This window comes from Desmodus rotundus, chromosome 7, assembly GCF_022682495.2.
Source record: "Desmodus rotundus isolate HL8 chromosome 7, HLdesRot8A.1, whole genome shotgun sequence".
In the NCBI taxonomy this organism is placed as follows: domain Eukaryota; kingdom Metazoa; phylum Chordata; class Mammalia; order Chiroptera; family Phyllostomidae; genus Desmodus; species Desmodus rotundus.
Window position 1 is genome coordinate 102,434,160 of NC_071393.1, and position 18,394 is coordinate 102,452,553.

General features: G+C 37.9%; 1 protein-coding gene across 8 annotated transcripts in view; it reads left to right on the forward strand.

The window, feature by feature from the left end:
• KTN1 (kinectin 1) overlaps nucleotides 1–17,366 on the forward strand; it is a 113,828-nt gene extending 96,462 nt beyond the window's left edge. For 5 of the 8 annotated variants that reach the window (XM_053927714.2, XM_053927717.1, XM_053927715.2 and 2 more), the window contains 10 exons: nucleotides 3,488–3,568; nucleotides 4,530–4,619; nucleotides 4,752–4,844; nucleotides 5,646–5,717; nucleotides 5,965–6,048; nucleotides 6,208–6,291; nucleotides 8,708–8,791; nucleotides 10,684–10,776; nucleotides 11,587–11,707; nucleotides 16,889–17,366. In XM_053927714.2, coding sequence (XP_053783689.1) covers nucleotides 3,488–3,568; nucleotides 4,530–4,619; nucleotides 4,752–4,844; nucleotides 5,646–5,717; nucleotides 5,965–6,048; nucleotides 6,208–6,291; nucleotides 8,708–8,791; nucleotides 10,684–10,776; nucleotides 11,587–11,707; nucleotides 16,889–16,893 — 807 coding nt within the window. In that variant the 3' untranslated portion in view covers nucleotides 16,894–17,366. The remainder of the gene's footprint in view (nucleotides 1–3,487; nucleotides 3,569–4,529; nucleotides 4,620–4,751; nucleotides 4,845–5,645; nucleotides 5,718–5,964; nucleotides 6,049–6,207; nucleotides 6,292–8,707; nucleotides 8,792–10,683; nucleotides 10,777–11,586; nucleotides 11,708–16,888) is intronic. The other 3 variants (XM_053927718.2, XM_053927722.2, XM_053927720.1) reach the window with 1 other exon arrangement.
• The last annotated feature ends 1,028 nt before the right edge of the window (nucleotides 17,367–18,394 follow it).

Sequence of the window (18,394 nt, forward strand, 5' to 3'; positions counted from 1 at the left end):
CTGCTTTGACTCCGTGTCTTGGTAGTGTGACCTAATTTAGTGGGTGTTCTGTTGGGTCCAGTGGCACAACCTCCCCTATCACCCAAGCTAAGTACCCAGGGTGCACCCTTCGAGTGGGCTGGGTACTTCCTCCTCTTGTAGTTGAGCCTTGGTTGCTGTTGGCAGGTCAATGGGAAGGATTTACCCAGGCCAGTCAGCTGCAAGGACTGGTTGTGACCACTGACCACCACCCTTTACCTTCCATGGAGGATCAGCTGTGTAGGGGCAGGGTGGTGGTGCTCCGACTAGGTCTGTAGCTGTCTGGGTGCGCTGGCCCTGAGGTTTCCGGGGTGGTGCAGGCCAAGGTCAGCCCCCACCTGTGTTTTGCCCAGGGCACCCTACCTGAGTTGTAAAGCAATCTGACAAGGCTGCTACTTGTTCTGGGCTTAGAGAGTTCCAGTCAAAGCTATGGTGTGAATCTAAGCTGGCTGCTGCTAGTGCTGGGCCTGGGGCTCACTGAAGCCAGCTGTTGCTTGTTTGATATGATTTAGGAAGTTGCGAAGCACAAGCCAACACCACCCATTCACGAGGAAAAACAGCTTAGGTGTGCCGTAAGTCGGGTGGGGCACAAACCTTGGGGATCTCCAAGGCAGGCCAAACAGTGTTAGCCGGGTTGATGGAGTCTTAGATATGGCAACAGCCTGCTCTGTGGGAGGAGGGTTTAGAAAAGGGACAGTGGCCTCTGTTCGCCTTGATGCCAGACACTTCAGCCTCTCCCTGTGTACCCCTGGCGCCCTTCAAGCTGCCACCAGGTGCTGGAGCCCAGAGGGAGTGAGTCTCAGCAGGTTAGTCCGTGTGTGGGTCTTTAAGGGGAACTGCTTGGGGATTCAACAGTTTCCTCCACTGACCAAATCCCTGCTGGTTTTCGCAGCCAGAAGTTTTGGGGACTTTTCTTCCTGGCACTAGAACCCTGGGCTTGGGGGACCTGGAGGGGGGCTCCCAAATTTTTAGCCACCACATGTGGGTGTGGGACCAACCCGTCCAGTGTCTGTGCCTCTCCTGCCAGTCTGGATGGATGTGGTTTCTTCAATTCTGTAGTTGTCAAACTTCCTTTCAACTCAGTTTCTGACTCTTCTGAGTGATGGTTATTCTGTATTTTAGTTGTAATTCTGATGTGGTTGTGCAAGGAGGCGAGCTGTGTCTGTCTGTGCTGCCATCTTGACGGGAAGTCCATAATAAACTTTAAATATGAGACATTATTTAGAAGATAATAAATACCATATTTGGGAAAGAATGATCTCTTAATGGTTAATAAGCCGATGATGTTCTTAATGGGTTTATTCAAAATAAAACTTAATTTATTAAGTGATTGCTCCTTAGTTTTAGGAATACTTTATGTTTTAATTAAATATGTAATACCATGAACCAAGCTCTTTTCGTTTCAAAACTCAAGATTTTGATCATCTATTAAGGTCTTCAAGTAAAAGTCTTGAGGATAACATAGAACACCTTCTTGAGGTTATGTGTCTTTTAAGTGGGAGAGAAGAGTTGCTTTGATTCAGACAATTAATACATTGAATATTTGAGGGCAGAGAAAGCTAGTGAGTATATATAATTTCCTAAAATGCTGATGTAGATCTTTCTTTTATTTTAATGGAGAATTGTATACATACTTGGAAGTAGAGAGAATAGCATAATGAACCTGATATACCCAATATTTTGCTTCAACAATTCTTAATACACAGCATGAATCCATAATACATACCATCTTTTATTTCCTACCCTGCACTTCCTAGATTATTTTGAAGGAAGCCAAACATCAGAACTTTTCCTCTATAAGTATGTCTGAAAGATAAGGATGCCTTAAATAAATACTACTACATTTTAAAAAATATCCTTAATTTCATACATCTAGTCAACACATTTCTCTAATTGTCATGTCAGTTGTCTATGTAGTTACTATTTCATGAAATGAAAAATAAAAATGAAATAATATTTAATGAAATAGTAACTACTTATTGTAGTTTGTTTTAGTTAGGACTCAATATAAGGGTAAACAAATGATTGGTTTAAGATTATCTCTTAGATCTTTTTTATTCCATGGGTTCTCTTCTATTTGTTAGCAATCCCTACCCCGACCTCCTTGAAAACAACAACTGGTGGTTTTTTATATGCAGTTTCCCAGTCTGGATTTAAGCTGTCTGAGTCCCTGTAGTGAGTGCCATTGTGCTCCTCCGTCCTTTGTGTATTTCATAAATTGGTGGTCAGTAGAGGCCTGATTAGGTCTAGGCTCAGTACTTCTGGAGTAGAGTGGGGTGAAGACAAGACGACTTCATAGGCAGTTGCACACTTCATCAGCACAGGAGAGATCTAAACTGTATGACCTGGAGGGACGTTTACAAACTTCAAACAACTTAATCAGTTTTTCAGCTGACTTGTAGTTATATTGAATCCTAGTATTTGAAGCTAAGTAGGATTTTCACAATATCCATTCAGTCTTGGTTCAGATTTATGATGTGAGAATGTAATTTTTTTCTTTTTTAAAAAAGAAGCTGTTTTGTCTAGTTAGTGCTGTGGCAGATATTATAAAATTGTATCATACTATTGGGTGATCTCAGAATCCAGTTTTTTTCATTTCTAATTCTCATTTGACACAGTATAGAGAATCCTGATTCAGTCATGTAAATAAAGCTTTAAATTACAGCAGTTAATATAAATTTCATGTGTTCTTTTTTTTTCTTAGATTAAACTAAACCAAAGGCTTAAAAGGGGACTAAGAAGAAATTTGACTTAAAGTATCTAACAAATAAATGCTATATCAAACTTTAAAATTTAGATGAGCACCAAAAATGTAGAATAAATTGTTCTGAAATTTAGAATAATGGCTAAAATGATAATATATGCCTTATGTTTGCATCAACTAATGTGTCAACACAAATAGTTTTCATTGGTTTAAACAAGTAAATGTTGGTGTTACGATTTTAAAAGCCCTTCATAATACATATTTATTTTGAAATATTTTCAGAATCCTGGGAGCACCTTCAGAGAATTTGTAATCCTCTGAATAGTTTATCTTCAGTTAACTTGTAGTTTATAATCTCAGAATACTTGATTTTTGAGAAATGGTTTACCTGAAAAAATGTTTAGAAAAGTTATGCATTCTAGATTTTCTCTGTTTTAAAGATTGAATCTGTTAGTCCTTGCACCAGTCAGTGGGCAGGCTGGATTTGAGCCCGGACCTTCCACCTATAAGTTGCAGATAGCCTTGGTTTGGATCGATAAGATTTCATTTTGATGTTAGTACATACGTGTATTTTTGGTGTTTGTTTTCAAGGCTTGGTTATGTACAATTCATGCATTATATTCTTTTTTGAAATTTCCAGAGGGTTGGTGTTTGTCTGTATAGCTTTCTGTTATAACCATGTAATTTGCTTATTAAAAATTTTTTTACTTATTTTATTTAGATATTTTTGGAAATTGGTTCTTTTTATACTTTTCTTCTCCACAGAGTTATAGTGAATGGTTGCATGGATTTGAAAAGAAGGCAAAAGAATGTGTGACTGGAACCTCTGGCTCAGAGGAGGTTAAGGTTAGTTTTAAGACGTGAAGTATCTATATTTTAACCAAAAAAGAAGTAAATCAAAATTTGTTTTTATAAGCATGGGAAAGAAGAAACGTGTACTACCGTATTTGGCCATGTATGATGTGCACTGCTTTGCCCAAATTTTGAAGGAAAATAAGCATGAGCATTATACACGGGTATGATGATTACATACCATGAGTGTAATAGTGGGCATGAAAACCCCGTGTGTGATGCACACAGAAGCGTGGGTGCACACCATACACGGTGACACACGGTTTCATGAGGGGACTGGTGGGTATTTTGAGAAATTAGAGGGTGATTTTATTTTGTATAAATTTGGGTGAAAATGCTGTAAGTCTTCCTTGCATTTGATTTGTATACAAAGTTAATGTTTGTCATTTCTTTAACTCCTATATAACTCATTTCTAAAACTAAATATATATCTCATACTCTCTTTTTAGCCTGAGTTAAAAAGTAAAGCTCAGTTGAGGTAGGTAGGTAGAGACTGGCTGGTTTGCTAACGTGTCCCCAAGTGCGTCACTAGAAGTGTTCAGAACCTAGATGTGTTTTTGTCCTCGACTACTGCAATTCGGGACATTAACTTCTCTTTGTTAAGTGGCATGAAAAAATCCCCTTTCCCAAGTGTGTAGCATAGGTATTATGGTTTTACTTCACGTGTGGATCTGCTTTGATTTTACCATCCTGCTAGAGTGACAAGCCTATTTTTCATTAAAAAAAATTGTGTAATGTGTCTTGTAGTAAGTGGACTTGGAGAGTTTTATTAGCAAAAACCAAATGACCAAAAAGGTCATTGAACTTTTATTTCTCAAGAAGGTTGAAATATTAGTGTTTCATTAGAAAACAGTTAGAAACCATTTGCCATAGTATACCAGTAAGTACTGAAGCAAATTTGAAGCACAGAACTTTCTGGTAAAACTAGAGACTTTCTCTGTGTCGTTCTGTGCAGGTTCTAGAGCACAAGTTGAAAGAAGCTGAAGAAATGCACACATTGCTGCAGCTGGAGTGTGACAAGTACAAATCCGTCCTTGCAGAAACAGTAGGAAACCATTTTTAATCTACATTTTGGTTTCATTTTAAAATCATTAACTTACTCCTTAGTGGCTTATTAAATAGTTTATTTTAGCATCAGAACATGAATTTTTTAAAACAACTATGTTTTTGTCTATAGGAAGGTATTTTACAGAAGCTACAGAGGAGTGTGGAGCAAGAAGAAAATAAATGGAAAGTTAAGGTTGATGAATCACAAAGGACTATTAAACAGGTATTTAAAAAGGAAGGTTCTTAGAGCAGTGATTCTCCAAGTGTGGGCCCTGGCCCAGCAACGTCAGCATCACCTGGGTACTTGTTAAGAATGCATGCTTGGCTCTTACTCAGGACTTACTGAATCTGAAACTCTATGGGGCCAGTAATCTTTGTTTCAAGGAGCCCCTCAAGTGATTACGATGCCCACTCAAGATTGAGAATCACTGGTTTGGAGTACAACTAAAGGTTAATGATAAAGAATGTAAAGTGCTTTGAAAGTTAGGGAACAACTATGTGATAACATGAGGTAAAGAATTTGGGATTCAAAATGAATTTTAAAACATTGTATTGTGACTCATGATACAGTATTCAAGTAAAAATTAGTAAGTCCTTTTCTTCATGTACCTGACTGTTCTTGTGCAGTCTTTATTTTTCTCCCACACACTTGGGTGTGGTGGAGTGCCGGATGTTGCTCGCTTGTTTTCCTGGGCCAACTGTGCAGAATTTAGGGATGCTGATGGTATTCTGTGTTCATGCATTTGGGAATTAAATACAGCCAGTAGTCAGTTAATTATTAAAAAATTAAGCTCTTCTAGAAGGGCCTAACATAATGGGATGCAGATGGGGTGGGGTTTGAACACAATTTAAATCAAGTTAAATGTGAGGCTCTCATTTTTAAGGTCTTTTAAAATTCAGTATGGATTTAAATGAGATGCATTTCAAGACCTGCAGTATCTAATGGATTAAAATTCTAGAAGGTAGAAGCCTCTGTATCCTTGGTGGTTGGTTTACTTGGTCATATAATTGTTTCACATTTCAGATGGAGTTGTCATTCACATCTTTGGAACAAGAGCTAGAGCGATTAAGAAGAGAAAATAAAGATACTGAAAATGTATGTTATTTCATTATTTGATTTATAAGCTAGGGACTCATTTTAACCATTAAGGTTTTTCTTAAGATCTATGTCTTAGGATTTCTTTAATCTATTGATGCAGTGGTTGGGCATTTAAGAATATTCTTTGTAGTTTTTGAGATGATACAGTTTCATATTCATAAGTGTCATAACTCTCCATTGTGTGGAAGCATCGTGAAAAGAAATTTTAAATGTGTTAACACTTCCTTCTTTGTTGCATTGCTAGCTGAGAAGAGAACGAGAGAATTTGGAAATGGAACTAGAGAAGGCAGAAATTGAACGATCTACCTATGTCACAGAAGTCAGAGAGGTATTTACAGTAGAATTGTTTCAACTTTGCTTCTCAGTTTAAGTTTATGACAGTGATAAAATATTTCAGTATTAGTTGTTTGTGGCACAGCTTCCAAGTAGCGTACATAACATGGGCTACCATAAGGAGACCAATCTGAAACTCTAAACTTCATTGCAGCTGAAAGATCTGTTGACTGAATTGCAGAAAAAACTTGATGATTCATATTCTGAAGCAGTAAGACAGAATGAAGAGCTAAATTTGGTAAGAAGCTTGTTCTCCACTGGGTATCCAGGAGGCTCTGGAAACACTTTTCTTGAGAGGTGGAGAAACCATCCAGACTTTTTCTCCTTGCTCACATCTTTAGCTTGGCATTTTTGTAAGTTTAAGATAATCTTCATATTCTGATGACTCCTAAGATGATCTTCCTTTTCTTGGTTTCTAAGATGATCTTTCTTTTCTTAGCTCCTAACAATGGCATGTTTGGCTTGCAACTCTTTCTCAAAAGAATTTTCCATTTTTTATAAAACCTAATTTCTTGGACAGCATTATGAATAAAGAAATGAAATAAACTGATAAAGACTGACTGACTTCTGAAGACTGTCTTCTCAAAGTTCCATAGTTAACTAGACCTCTCTGTTTTTTAATGAGGAGGGAGATTATCAAAGGTCGTAGGTGCATCCCATCCTCTTTATTCAAGGGCAATAATTACCGGATTCTATTTTAAATGGTCTTTCTATAGATTATAGATAACAAAAAGCTTGTGAAATTCTTTATCATCAACATATCCTTTAGGGGGTAGGAGTCATAAAACTCTAGACTTAAAGATTTAGCTAAACTTAGCTAAATGTCTTATGAAAATATAGAGTACTCTGTATTCCCATTCTTAAATTTCTGGAAATTGATATGGATTGTGACAGAGTTAGTTGTTAGATAATTATGACTATCCTGTAGTATGCTTCAAAAACAATCATCATGTCTTGCTGTGACTTAAAAATTGCTATAGCATGTGATTAGATTTTTTTAAAGTACCTGAATAAAGTCTAGGAAGATTATAGTAAGTTTTCTTCTTACTCCAAGTTAATCCTGCCTAGTTTGCAATTTTCTGATTAGTACTGCTGTATATACCAAGGAAAACTTCTTAACACATTCATTTGTGGTTGGTCTTCCGTGTTATGGTAGTGATTTATGGGAATAAGTTTTTAGAATAGGGCTCTGTGGGATGTACACATAGAGGCCCCACTCCACACCCACCTCCTTGTTTTTGAAATAAAATTTTTGTTATACCTACATTTTACCCTAATTGAATCATTTCCACTGCAGTGTGGGACTGGTTTTACACACATGTTCACCGCACATTGTACAGATCAGGACTGTGCTGTGCCACAGTTACATGCCTTGCTCTGTGGTGTGTTTTCAGAAAACAGTTTCTCCTATAGTTCTTGGAGATACTACTTTCGACTTTAGTGCTTTGTGGCTGACTCCAGCAGTGTCATCAAATCCACAGGGTTATGGTTGAGTCTTGATTCAACGAGGTGCTCACTTTGTATTTTTTGCTGCTTAACTTCTGTTTAGAGCTTATTTTGAGTTTTTTTTTTAAATTGCTTTGAGTTTGTACTCTTTATTTTAGTTTTTGTTTATTTGATCAAGGAAACTGTTGCCACATTTTAAGATAAAATAGTTTTGTTTGCCCATATATATAGTGTGTGTTCTTGGGCCAGAGGAATAATCTGTGGTATATTTAATCAGAGTTAAGTAAAGGAGCAAAAACTGAAGAAGTTGGGTATTTAAATAGAGTTCTAAAAATAAAATTTCCAAATGGTACGTCCCCCATACGTGTCCCGCCCCGTTCAGTGTGTCAGCATCTTGTATTTCCCCCTTGGGGTCTCTGGAGCTGTTTGCAGTGTCGTGCCTGTGGGTGGGAGGCTAAATCAACTACCTTGGTGAGTTTAAATAAGAAAATTACTTTTTTCGTCATTGTAGTCCCATTTTCCTTTTTCATGTTTAAATCCAAACAGTTATCAAGACTAGAGGCATTATATATTGTCACTAGCCTTTTAAAGAGCTTCATTACTATTTTGACAAGCTGGTCATTGAGAATTATATCTTAAGATGTTTCTTGTTAGTACTATTAGGCCAGTGTGGTCTTGCCCTGATCTCTTCAGTGATGTCTTAAAGGGTGATCAGCATTTAAATTTTTGAAGTTTTCAGTTTACTGGATTTGTAACCTTCTGTTCATTGTCTTTTAAAGTATTACACAATTGAATTTTCTTAACCAAATAGGTCAAGAAAGTCTTTAAACACTAATTAGTAAAGTTTCTGAGTACTTGCCTTTTAATTTGGAGTAATTTAAATAGGAATGAACTACTTTATGAATAGTGAATAGTAACAGCTTTTGAAGGCATTTTACTAGAATTTGATAGTTTTGTTTTTACATTTGCAGCTTTCTACTCTAAACTCTAGTTTGTTTCTATAGCTTTTCTTATGTTAGCTTTACCAGATGGCAACCTCCACTGCTTGGCTTTTCTGTACATCTGGTGCCGCATATTGGCTAATCCACTGTGCATAATAACTGTTAGAGATTCCATTCTTTCTCATTCATTCTTCAGTCTTAGAGGTCTGAGCATAACCAAAGAAGGATGAAAATAAAGTTAATTACGGTGTTCCTTTATTTTTACAGTTAAAAGCACAGTTAAATGAAACACGCACAAAACTTAGAACTGAACAAAACGAAAGACAGAAGGTGGCTGGTGACTTGCATAAGGTAAGAAGATGTTACATCATCATGTTGTGTTGTCCCTTGAATTTTAGCAGACATACTGCTAATTCTGCATTTATTGTTTTGCATTATTTAATTTGTTTCTAAATTTAAACCGTTACACAGTTTTTGGAACTGAACCTTTTGGTTTGTTTCTCATTCTTTATTTAAAAAAAATTAAAAAAAATTTCCATTACCATTTAGTGCCCTTATACTCCCCTACCCCCTTGCAGTCACTACACTGTTGTCTGTGTCCATGAGTCCTCTTTCCTTTTTGCTCCTTCTCTCCACTCTCCACCCTCCCCCCTTAGCTGCCATCCTGCTCTCTATCCGTAAGTCTGTCTCTGTTTTGCTTGTTAGTTCCATTTGTTCATAGATTCCACATATGAGTGAAATCACATGGTGTTAGTCTTTCTCTGACTGCCTTATGTCATGTAGCATAATGTTCTCCAGGTCCATCCATACCATCGCAAAAAGTAAAACTTTCTTTTTTTTTTTTTTTCCATGGACGAGTAGTATTCCATTGTGTAAATGTTCCATAGTTATTTTATCTACTCATCTGCTGATGGACACTTGGGCTGCTGCCATATCTTGGCTGTTGTAAATAATGCTGCTGTGAACATAGGGTGCTTATGTTCTTCGGAATTAGTGTTTTGGGTTCCCTCGGATATATTTCCAGTGGAATCACTGGATTTTTTTCAACTTAATTTGTTTTACCATTTCATCACATTTGTGTAATTAATTGCTTTATAAAGTATAGGATACACTTTAAATACAATAAAAGTTATTCTTATAAAAAAAATTGGTTACACCCATATATTTGGGGGGCAATTAGCACACGTAGTTGTTTATCTTCATGGGTCTAAAAGATGTATATAGACCTGATGTTTCAGAACTTTGTTCTTTTCATTTATTTCTTTGTAGAAATACATTTCCCTTAATGTCATATAAATAGGCAGTTTTTAGGATTACATTTTTTATTTTTTGCATTAGGTTGACAAGTTATTTGTAATTTTGAGGTATTTTTCAAAGTGTAATTCTTGTGTTTATTTGTGAAAGGTGCTTTAGAGTTATAATTGTGTTCATGGGTTATATAGTCATTAGTAAAACAAGTACGTCACTTTTTCAAAAGTTGAAAGAAATATTGGATTGGTCAGAAATTCTGTATGGTTTTTTTCTGTAAAATAAAAGATACATTTTTCATTTTTACCAGTAACTTTATTGATTTGGATATTTTGAATGTGTGTCAGCTCTCTCCTGCTATTGGCTTCTAGTGGGTAGAGGCCAGGGGTGCTGTTGAACATCCCACAGTGCATAAGACAGCCCCACAGCAAAGAAGTATTGGGCCAAAATGTCAGTAGTACCAAGAAACTTCGCAAACGACTTTTGACACATTTGATCAGTCACAGCACCTTCTCTGTATGCTGCACCAAGCTTTGTTTGCATTTCAGTTGCATTTTTACCTTTTTTGAAAAAATCATAATATACCAAAACTGTTAACTTATTTTCTTCCATCTTCAATATTAAAGTAGCTGCACAAAAATTCACCAGTTTTGTAAGTTTGTTTTTTAAATGCACGCTGATATGACAGCTGTCACAATACAATCTAATAAAATTGTTTAGAAATTGCTGGCCCCTAATCTAGACTCGTGTTAACCTAAATAAACTGTGTATCGTTTGAACTTTTTAAAACAGTGAGCCATGTGTTTTTATAATCTGGGTGGGAGAGGAAGCTGTTTTCATTTTGGAGAAAAAAACTCAATAGGTTGGCTTTACATTGTGTTTTTAGAAGAGCTTTAATCTTGTACAAAAGATATAAGAAAATTACTCATTTTTTGGTCTTGTCTGTATTTAATTATCAGTTGTTTTTGGCAGCTACCATATTGCTTTTGTTACAGGCTCAACAGTCAGTGGATCTTATCCAGTCAAAAATTGTAAAAGCTGCTGGAGACACTACTGTTATTGAAAATAGTGATGTTTCTCCAGAAATGGTATGCATTTTCTTTAACTTCACATCTCTGGGGTATGTAAATTATATGCAGAAAAAATGTGTAGAAGATCCATCTATGACTTAAAAAAATGCCTTTATAATATGCTTCCATCAGTTATGTTGGTTTCTTAACTGATATCCTATCTCTGAAATGCAGTGTTTTTATTAATATTTCTTTTCACTTTAGCTTAGTGAGATAGGTCGATGCTAAGGTTTGTGTTGGGAAGTACTGTGGTATACCGCTTAAGAGTGCAGACTCTGTTAGACTGCCCGTGTTAGGGTCCCAGCCCTGCCACTGGTAGTTGTGTGACATTGGGCAGATTCCTTAGCCTCTTTGTGCTTTAGTTGCCCCATTTGTAAAAGGCAGTGATAATACTGCTACGTTGTAAGATTGTTGAAAGGAATGTGAGTTACCATGTGACACTTAAAATAGTTGGTAACAGACACAGCAGTGCTTATTAGCACTTGTAAAAGCTCAGTATATTTTTTACTGTTGTTATGAAGGTTCTCTTCTTTGGTGCCCTGAAATTTTTTTTACGAGAGGAGAAATGAATTTATGTCTGATGGTCATAGATTCTAGATTTTTCCCTCTGTGGCCCAGTGACAATATTTATGACAGCTTTCCTTGGCGCAAGCTAATTTGTATCACTAGGTAGCAAACACTCTTTCTCTATGTGGGTTTTATTGTTGATTTTTTTTGTCATTTTTCAGATTATTCATGTTGTATTTAAAATAAAAATTTTCAAGTTTTAATGGCAATCATCCTTTTCTTGTGTTTGGAGTTTTTCACTACTTCCATCTTTTTTTTTAGGAGTCTTCTGAGAAGGAGACAATGTCTCTAAGTCTAAATCAGACTGTAACACAGTTGCAACAGCTGCTTCAGGCAGTAAACCAACAGCTCACAAAGGAGAAAGAACACTACCATGTATTAGGTAAGAGTGACTGAAGTCGTACTGTCTGTTTATGGGTAATCAACATAGTGTGAGTGTGTGAGTGTGTGTGTAGGGTGTGCTTATCATAAACGCACACCCTACATAAAGCTGTCATTGCCCTAGTAGAAACACTTCCTCTTTATCTCTTTCAGAACCTCCAGATGACAGCGTCACCTGTCTTGGAGTTTTATTTTCATTTTGTGCATATTTTGGTCTTGTAGCTTGGAGTGGGGAGGGCTTTATTTTTGCCTCCTTTCCCCGTGCATAAAACATGCTCTTGCAACTTGTATACATAGGTTTTGTTCATTGTCAAATGTCTGCAGCTCCTTCTAAGATCTGATGAAGTATCTGTGCAATTTTTTTCTAATGACTTGATGAAAAAGTGACTAAGTTTTTACTAAGTTAAGATTCTTAACTGAAAATCAGGTCATCACAATTTCTTTAAATTGGAAGCTGGCGGGGCTTGTTTGTTTGTTTGCTTATAACTAATCAGATCCATTTTTAAATTTCTGAAGTGATGGTCTTAATTGAAGATAAACCCGTCACTAACCATGTTACGAAATTTTATCGGCCATATTACCTGGTAGAGCTCAGATTCGTCAACACTTCAGAATGGCTTTCAGGGCTCTGTGTGCAGCATAGAGTAAGGTCAGGCGTAGAGTCACTGTGCTCGCTGACAGGTGGTGGCTGGCCTTGCTGTGGCGATCGCTTTGTGAGGTGTGCGAATGTTGAATCACTGTTGTATACCTGAAACTAATTCTATATTGCAACTGTAATATAAAAATAAATTTAAACTATACATATTTTAAAAATGACCTGTCTTTCAGCTGGGAATAAAATTTCAATTCCTGGGATTAACCTGTTTTAAGAATGACTTAAGTCATACCGCCTTGGGTAATTAACGTATTTCAGTATGCACTGAGTACTTCAGATATTCTTCTTTCAAAGCTGTTGGTTCTGAAATAGTCATGGTATCCTGGAGATCAGTGAGTGTGCAACTCAAAAGGGCAACTCATCACTGAATGTTCCCTTTCAGAACCCATACTTAAGGCTCTTAAGTCTTACTGAGGCCTCAGGGTAGGTTAGGTGTTCTGCAAAAGCTGGGATGGACCGCTGTTTTTGTTACAGGGGCATTCTGCCTCACATTTACAGAGTGACTGTCTCTGGCCTGCCTTAGCATACACTCTCCTTTAAAATGCTAGTTATTTCAGGTCAGTTACCTTTAAGAACACTTTCCAAATAAACCCAGCTCATTTTTAACGTGTCAGCAAAAATAATTATATTATAGTCTTTTAGCCTTAGTAAGCTGCCCTTTCAGTTGCCTGGAGTTACGTTACTACTGCTTTCCCCAAATTAGGAAATACCTTTGCTTCCTGCTTCCCAGAGAAACTCTCCTTCCCGACTCCTCAGCCCTACTGTCTTCTCTCCACAGGCTCCTGCTGTTCAGTCCTGAAAACATGTTCACATGTCTTATGTTAACCATGCACTTCCTTTAGGTTACCGCTCTATTTTTGTTTGTTTGTTTTGTTTACTACACTGTTTAACAAAGATTCTTAAAATAAGAAACTATTCTCAAAGCATCTACTTGACCCTGACTCATGCACCTACTCTAGAATGGCTTCTCTTCCCTCCATTCCGATGAAGCCTGTTTTTGCTGAGGTCATCACTGGTTTCCTAGTTGCTGGATCTAATACAAGTCCTTCTTTTGCATGTAAGGCACTGAAAATCGTTATGTCAGTCCATAGGCTTTAGTGTTATAAAGGAAGGGCTTCCTTTCCAAGAGCTTAGCCAGTTTTGAGATCACCTCTTACCACTTGTCTTTAGTCCTTGTCAGTAGTTTCTCTCCAGCAACTCAAAGGTGTTCTTTAATATTTCCCTTTTTGCCCCAAACACATGGGCTGCTCATACACATCTTGTGAACCATTTTTGACTTGCCTGTTTCCACGTTTGCCTTAATCAGAAATACATTTGACACCTATACTGTCACTGGTAATAACAATTTTATTTTTCAGATTTTTTTGTCCTGGTTTATGAAACTGTAGTAACTTGATAAAATAAATATATATACCCAGCAACACAGCTAAAATGGAACTGTTTACCAGGCAGCTCCCGTAAGTGGTAACTTAGCATTCTTTTGTTAGCTGATGAGCGGAAGTCCAAATCTGGCAAGTGAAGGGGGCGGCTGAGCGTGAGCAGTATATATGAAGGACAGGAGGGTGTATGAAGGTGGAGGTCCGCCCGGCACTCGCGAACCTCCTTCCGTTCCTTCCACCCAGCACTGACGATGCTGACTGCTCTGCACGGGCCCCTTGGTGCCCACAGCTCTGTATGAGAAGTTTGTGTTACTCTCAGGTTTTTAACTGCAGCCTTCATTTTTGCTCAGTATATCCTTACTTTTGTGAACTCTTAAAATTACTACTGGATGATTAAATTATAAATAAGTGTTTTGATCATCAGAATGTAGGTAGTAGGTTGTATCTAATATCAAGAAACTATTTTTTAGTATATACTCTAAGGACATGGGAATTGTTTAGGGTAATGCTGTACATTATCAGTAAGGGAAAACCTATTTTTAAAAGACAAAAATGAGAGAGGTGATGTACAGTAATTTCCTGATACATAGTACTTAGCATTTCTGTAGGGGTGTATTTATCATGCATCCTTATTTTGTAAAATTTTAACCTTTCTTTTTCTTTTGTATAAATAAATCTCCCTATCTCCTATTTCTTCTCCCTCTTCCCATAGCCCCTTCCCCTCAAAAGAGAAGGCTGTCATCCCCCCGTTTTCTGTTTGTTTGTTTGTAATTAAGATAATTGTGTGTAGCTTTGGACTGGTAACCACTAGTATTTTATAGTATACTTTTTGTTCCCAGTACCTACTTTTCCTTATGCTTCATATTTGCCTACCTTCTTCGTGGTCTGAGTGTTGCGTACCTGTCATCACTCCAGTGTTTTGATCTGTTTGGACTACTATGACCAAACATCTACTGTGACAAAAATCCCGAAGACTGGTGGCTTACACAACAGCTTATTTCTCACAGGAGGCCGGGGAGTCAAAGACCAAGGCCCCAGCAGGCTCCATGTCTGGTGAAGCCTGCTTCCTGGTTTGCAGATGAGCATCTCCCCATTGTGCACTCACATGACAGAAGGGGGGAGGGAGGCCTCCGGGGCTCTGTTTATAAGGCCGATAATCCCATGCATGACAGTGGGTCTTCCAAAGGCCCACTTCCACATACCATTTACATTGGGGGTTAGAGTTGCAACATAGGGACTTCGGAGGGACACAGACATTCAGACTGTAGCACTCAGGTTTCCTTACTTTGTGGAATCCTGTGGAGGGAGGATGGGCGTTTTAATGGCTGACACTTCACGAGTATGCCTGTAAGCGTAAGTATGCTTCTAACACATAGTCATTGTCACTCATTTAATCTTCACAGCACCCCAGCACGGTAGGTAGCAGGTAGGTGGGTAGGTAGGTATTGTTAAATTTTTAGTTCTTGTTTTATAGCAGACCCAGAATTGGGTCTGTAACTTGCCCAATATCACACAGCTAGTAGCTGGGTGAGCTGGGATTTAAATCAAGATGGACTGGGCCCAGGACCTGTACCTTTTTTTTTTTTTTTTTTTAATTCTTACCCAAGGACATTTTTTCATTGCTTTTAGAGAGGCAGCAATGTGAGAATCATCGATTGTTGCCTCTCATACATGCCCCAGCTGGGGGTGGAACCCGCAACCCAGGCATGTCCCCTGACCGGGAAGCGAACCCACAACCTATTTGGTGTCTGGGGTGACACTCCAGCCAACCGAGCCACACAGGCCAGGGCCGCTATCCCTGACTTAGGCACCGTGCGCTTGGTTGCTGCTGTCTCTCCTTTCTTTTCTCCTCATTCTGTCTAACCCTTTGTTACCAGCTTCTTAGGGTTTCTTCAGTCAATTCTGACTTTTTCCTGAAGTTGTTATTTGGTTTATCAATAGTGAATCGGAGAGGCTTTCAGTGTTATCCAGAAAAAACCGGGGTGAAGTGTTGTGGATGTGTTCTGTATGTATGTGCTCTCCCTTCTCCCGTTGACAGATAGATTCTTAAAGGATGCTACTGAAAGAAACAAGTTGTTTTGTAGTGGGACTGAATGAAGTACAGAGTTAACAGATAAGAACTAGCTTTGATCTCTGCCCGCTTGACTATCGTATGGGTCAGGCGTTCATTTCCTGTGATGTGTTAACATAGCACTGCCTGGTTTAAAGTACTAGTGGACTGTGGAGGCCTCCCGATCGGTGGTTAGCCTTGTTTTAGAGAACGTGATAGCCAAAATAACTTTGCTTTTTAACTTTCTAATTGCTTCTTTCCCCCTCAACTTGTTATTTCAAAAAAATTCACGTATAAAGAAGTATTGAGAGAATAGTACATTTACACACCTTAACCTGCTTCGCCTGTCTCTCCATGTGTGCACACTTTGTTGATAGTGAACCATTTGAAAGTAATGTTCGGGTATCATGGTGCCGTTTTACCCCTAAGCATTTCTGTATGTATCTCCTCAGAACAAAGGCGTTCTTTTACAAACCCCTACTATCATTATTGCATCCAAAAAGATAAAACAGTAGTTCTATAATATCATCCAGGATTAAACCCATATTTAAGTTTCTTCAATTACACCCCAAATATCTTTAATTTTTCCCCAAACAAAATCCAAACAAAATTCACATGATTTGATTAAGCCCTTTGAAGTTTAATCTCTTTAGTCACTTTATCTAACTGGGAAAGCTTCATATGACGTCAGAAAGTCTCTGTCTGAACCTGGGTAGAATGGGTGCGAGGCTGTAATTTCAGCCTCTTTTCTGTGCTGCTCACCTTAATGGCTCTACATTTCCCTTGAGTAGAACTAATAAAAATGGATTCTCAATGTTCTCCTAAATGTTTTTTAAGAGGATTTTAAAATCCTTACATTATTGTCAGATTAGTCTGAGGTTTTGGCTCACATATTTTAAAATCCATGTAAAAACTTCTTCTGAATTCTGAGATTTTTCTCTTGTGTTTGATTACAGTTAATCTTAATTGCTTTGATCCTAGTAGAAAGGACCTTGCTAGATCAAATGGAATGTGTACTGTTTGTGCTTGACAGATGTTTCTGATTGCGTTTTGTTTCTTTGTTTTAAAGTGAATTTCTTTCTTTCTGATCTTTTGCAGAGTGAAGTAATTGGGAAACTGCTCACTCAAGGATAACAGGAGGCATTGTATTATATTTTGCCAAATTAAAGCCTTATTTATGTTTCCACCCTTTCTACTTCGTCAGAAACACTGAACAGAGTTTTGTCTTTTCTAATCCTTGTTAGACTACTGATTTAAAGATAAAAAGCCAACTCTGTAGACACCTTCAGAGTTTAGTTTTATAATAAAAACTGTTTGAATAATTAGACCTTTACATTCCTGAAGATAAAATAAACATGTAATCTTTTATCTTATTTTGCTCAATAAAATTGTTCAGAAGATCAAAAGTGGTAAAGACAATGTAAAATTTAACATTTTAATACTGATATTGTACACTGTTTTACTTAACATTTTGGGGAGTAACTGCCTCTGACTTCAACTCAAGAAAACACCTTTTGTTGCTAATGTAATCAGTTTTTGTAATGGCGCCAGCAAATAAAGGGATGCTTATTATTCAGATGTGTTCTAATTTCATTGAGCTTTAACAGATTTTATTGGGTCTACAGACAACATAATTTAGAACACAGTTAGTAATTTCAGCCTTCCGACAAGGTAAGGTAGGCATTGTTGCTTGTACAGCTCTCTGCTGGAGCTCGTCCTCCCTGTGGTTCTGTGCGATGTGACCCAGTCCAGATGGGCCGCAGGCCGCCCGAGGGGCAAGGCAAGTATGAGGGTTCAGACTTACCGCTCGCTTCAGCCTGAGCTCTACTTTATTTTTACTGTTACTATTATTTTAAGTAATAATAGTTGACTTTTTAGTTTCCTTCTTGCCAGGCACTATGTTACAGTTTACATGTGTTATCTTTTTTATTGTTGAAGAAAGCTTTTTTAAAAAAATAATAATAATTGGATGAAAAACAGCCTTTCAGATGCTAAAAAACCACTGAGCAATATTCCATGCTGTTGAGTATTGAAGCGTTAGAGTGCCTGGCCTCCTTGCTCTCTCCGTCGCGTTTCCGCCTTCCTACTTCCTGTTCTCTGCGTAGAACTTTCTTTCCTTGGACATCATTCTTGACTTGCTCCCTCACCTTCTTGAGATCTGATTAAATGGCACCTTTCTCATCACATCTTTCTTGACCGTCCAGTATCCCCCTATCTCCCTGTGCCCCTACCTGTTTCTGTCTGTGGCATTTATAGTCTTGCGATATATACTTGGTCACCCTCCCCCCCCCCCCCCCCCCAGTCAGCTCCGTGAGGGCAGGAGTCCTCTCTTCTGTTCTTTACTTTGTCCTCAGCTCTGAGAAAGTTCCTGGTACTTCATTGTGGTCAAATATTTAAATGAATGAATGGATGAAATTTATTTTATAGCTTGGAGATTATCTAAAGTATTGCTTCCCAACCATTTCACCTCACAGCACACGTAGCAAGTAGGATTTCTAAGGTATACGGAGCTAAAGTGAAGAGGCTGCTGTGGGCCAGGGATGACTGCCTGGGAATCGGGCTTCCCCGGGCCTCACCTGGTTGCTTTCAGCGAACCGCTGGGAA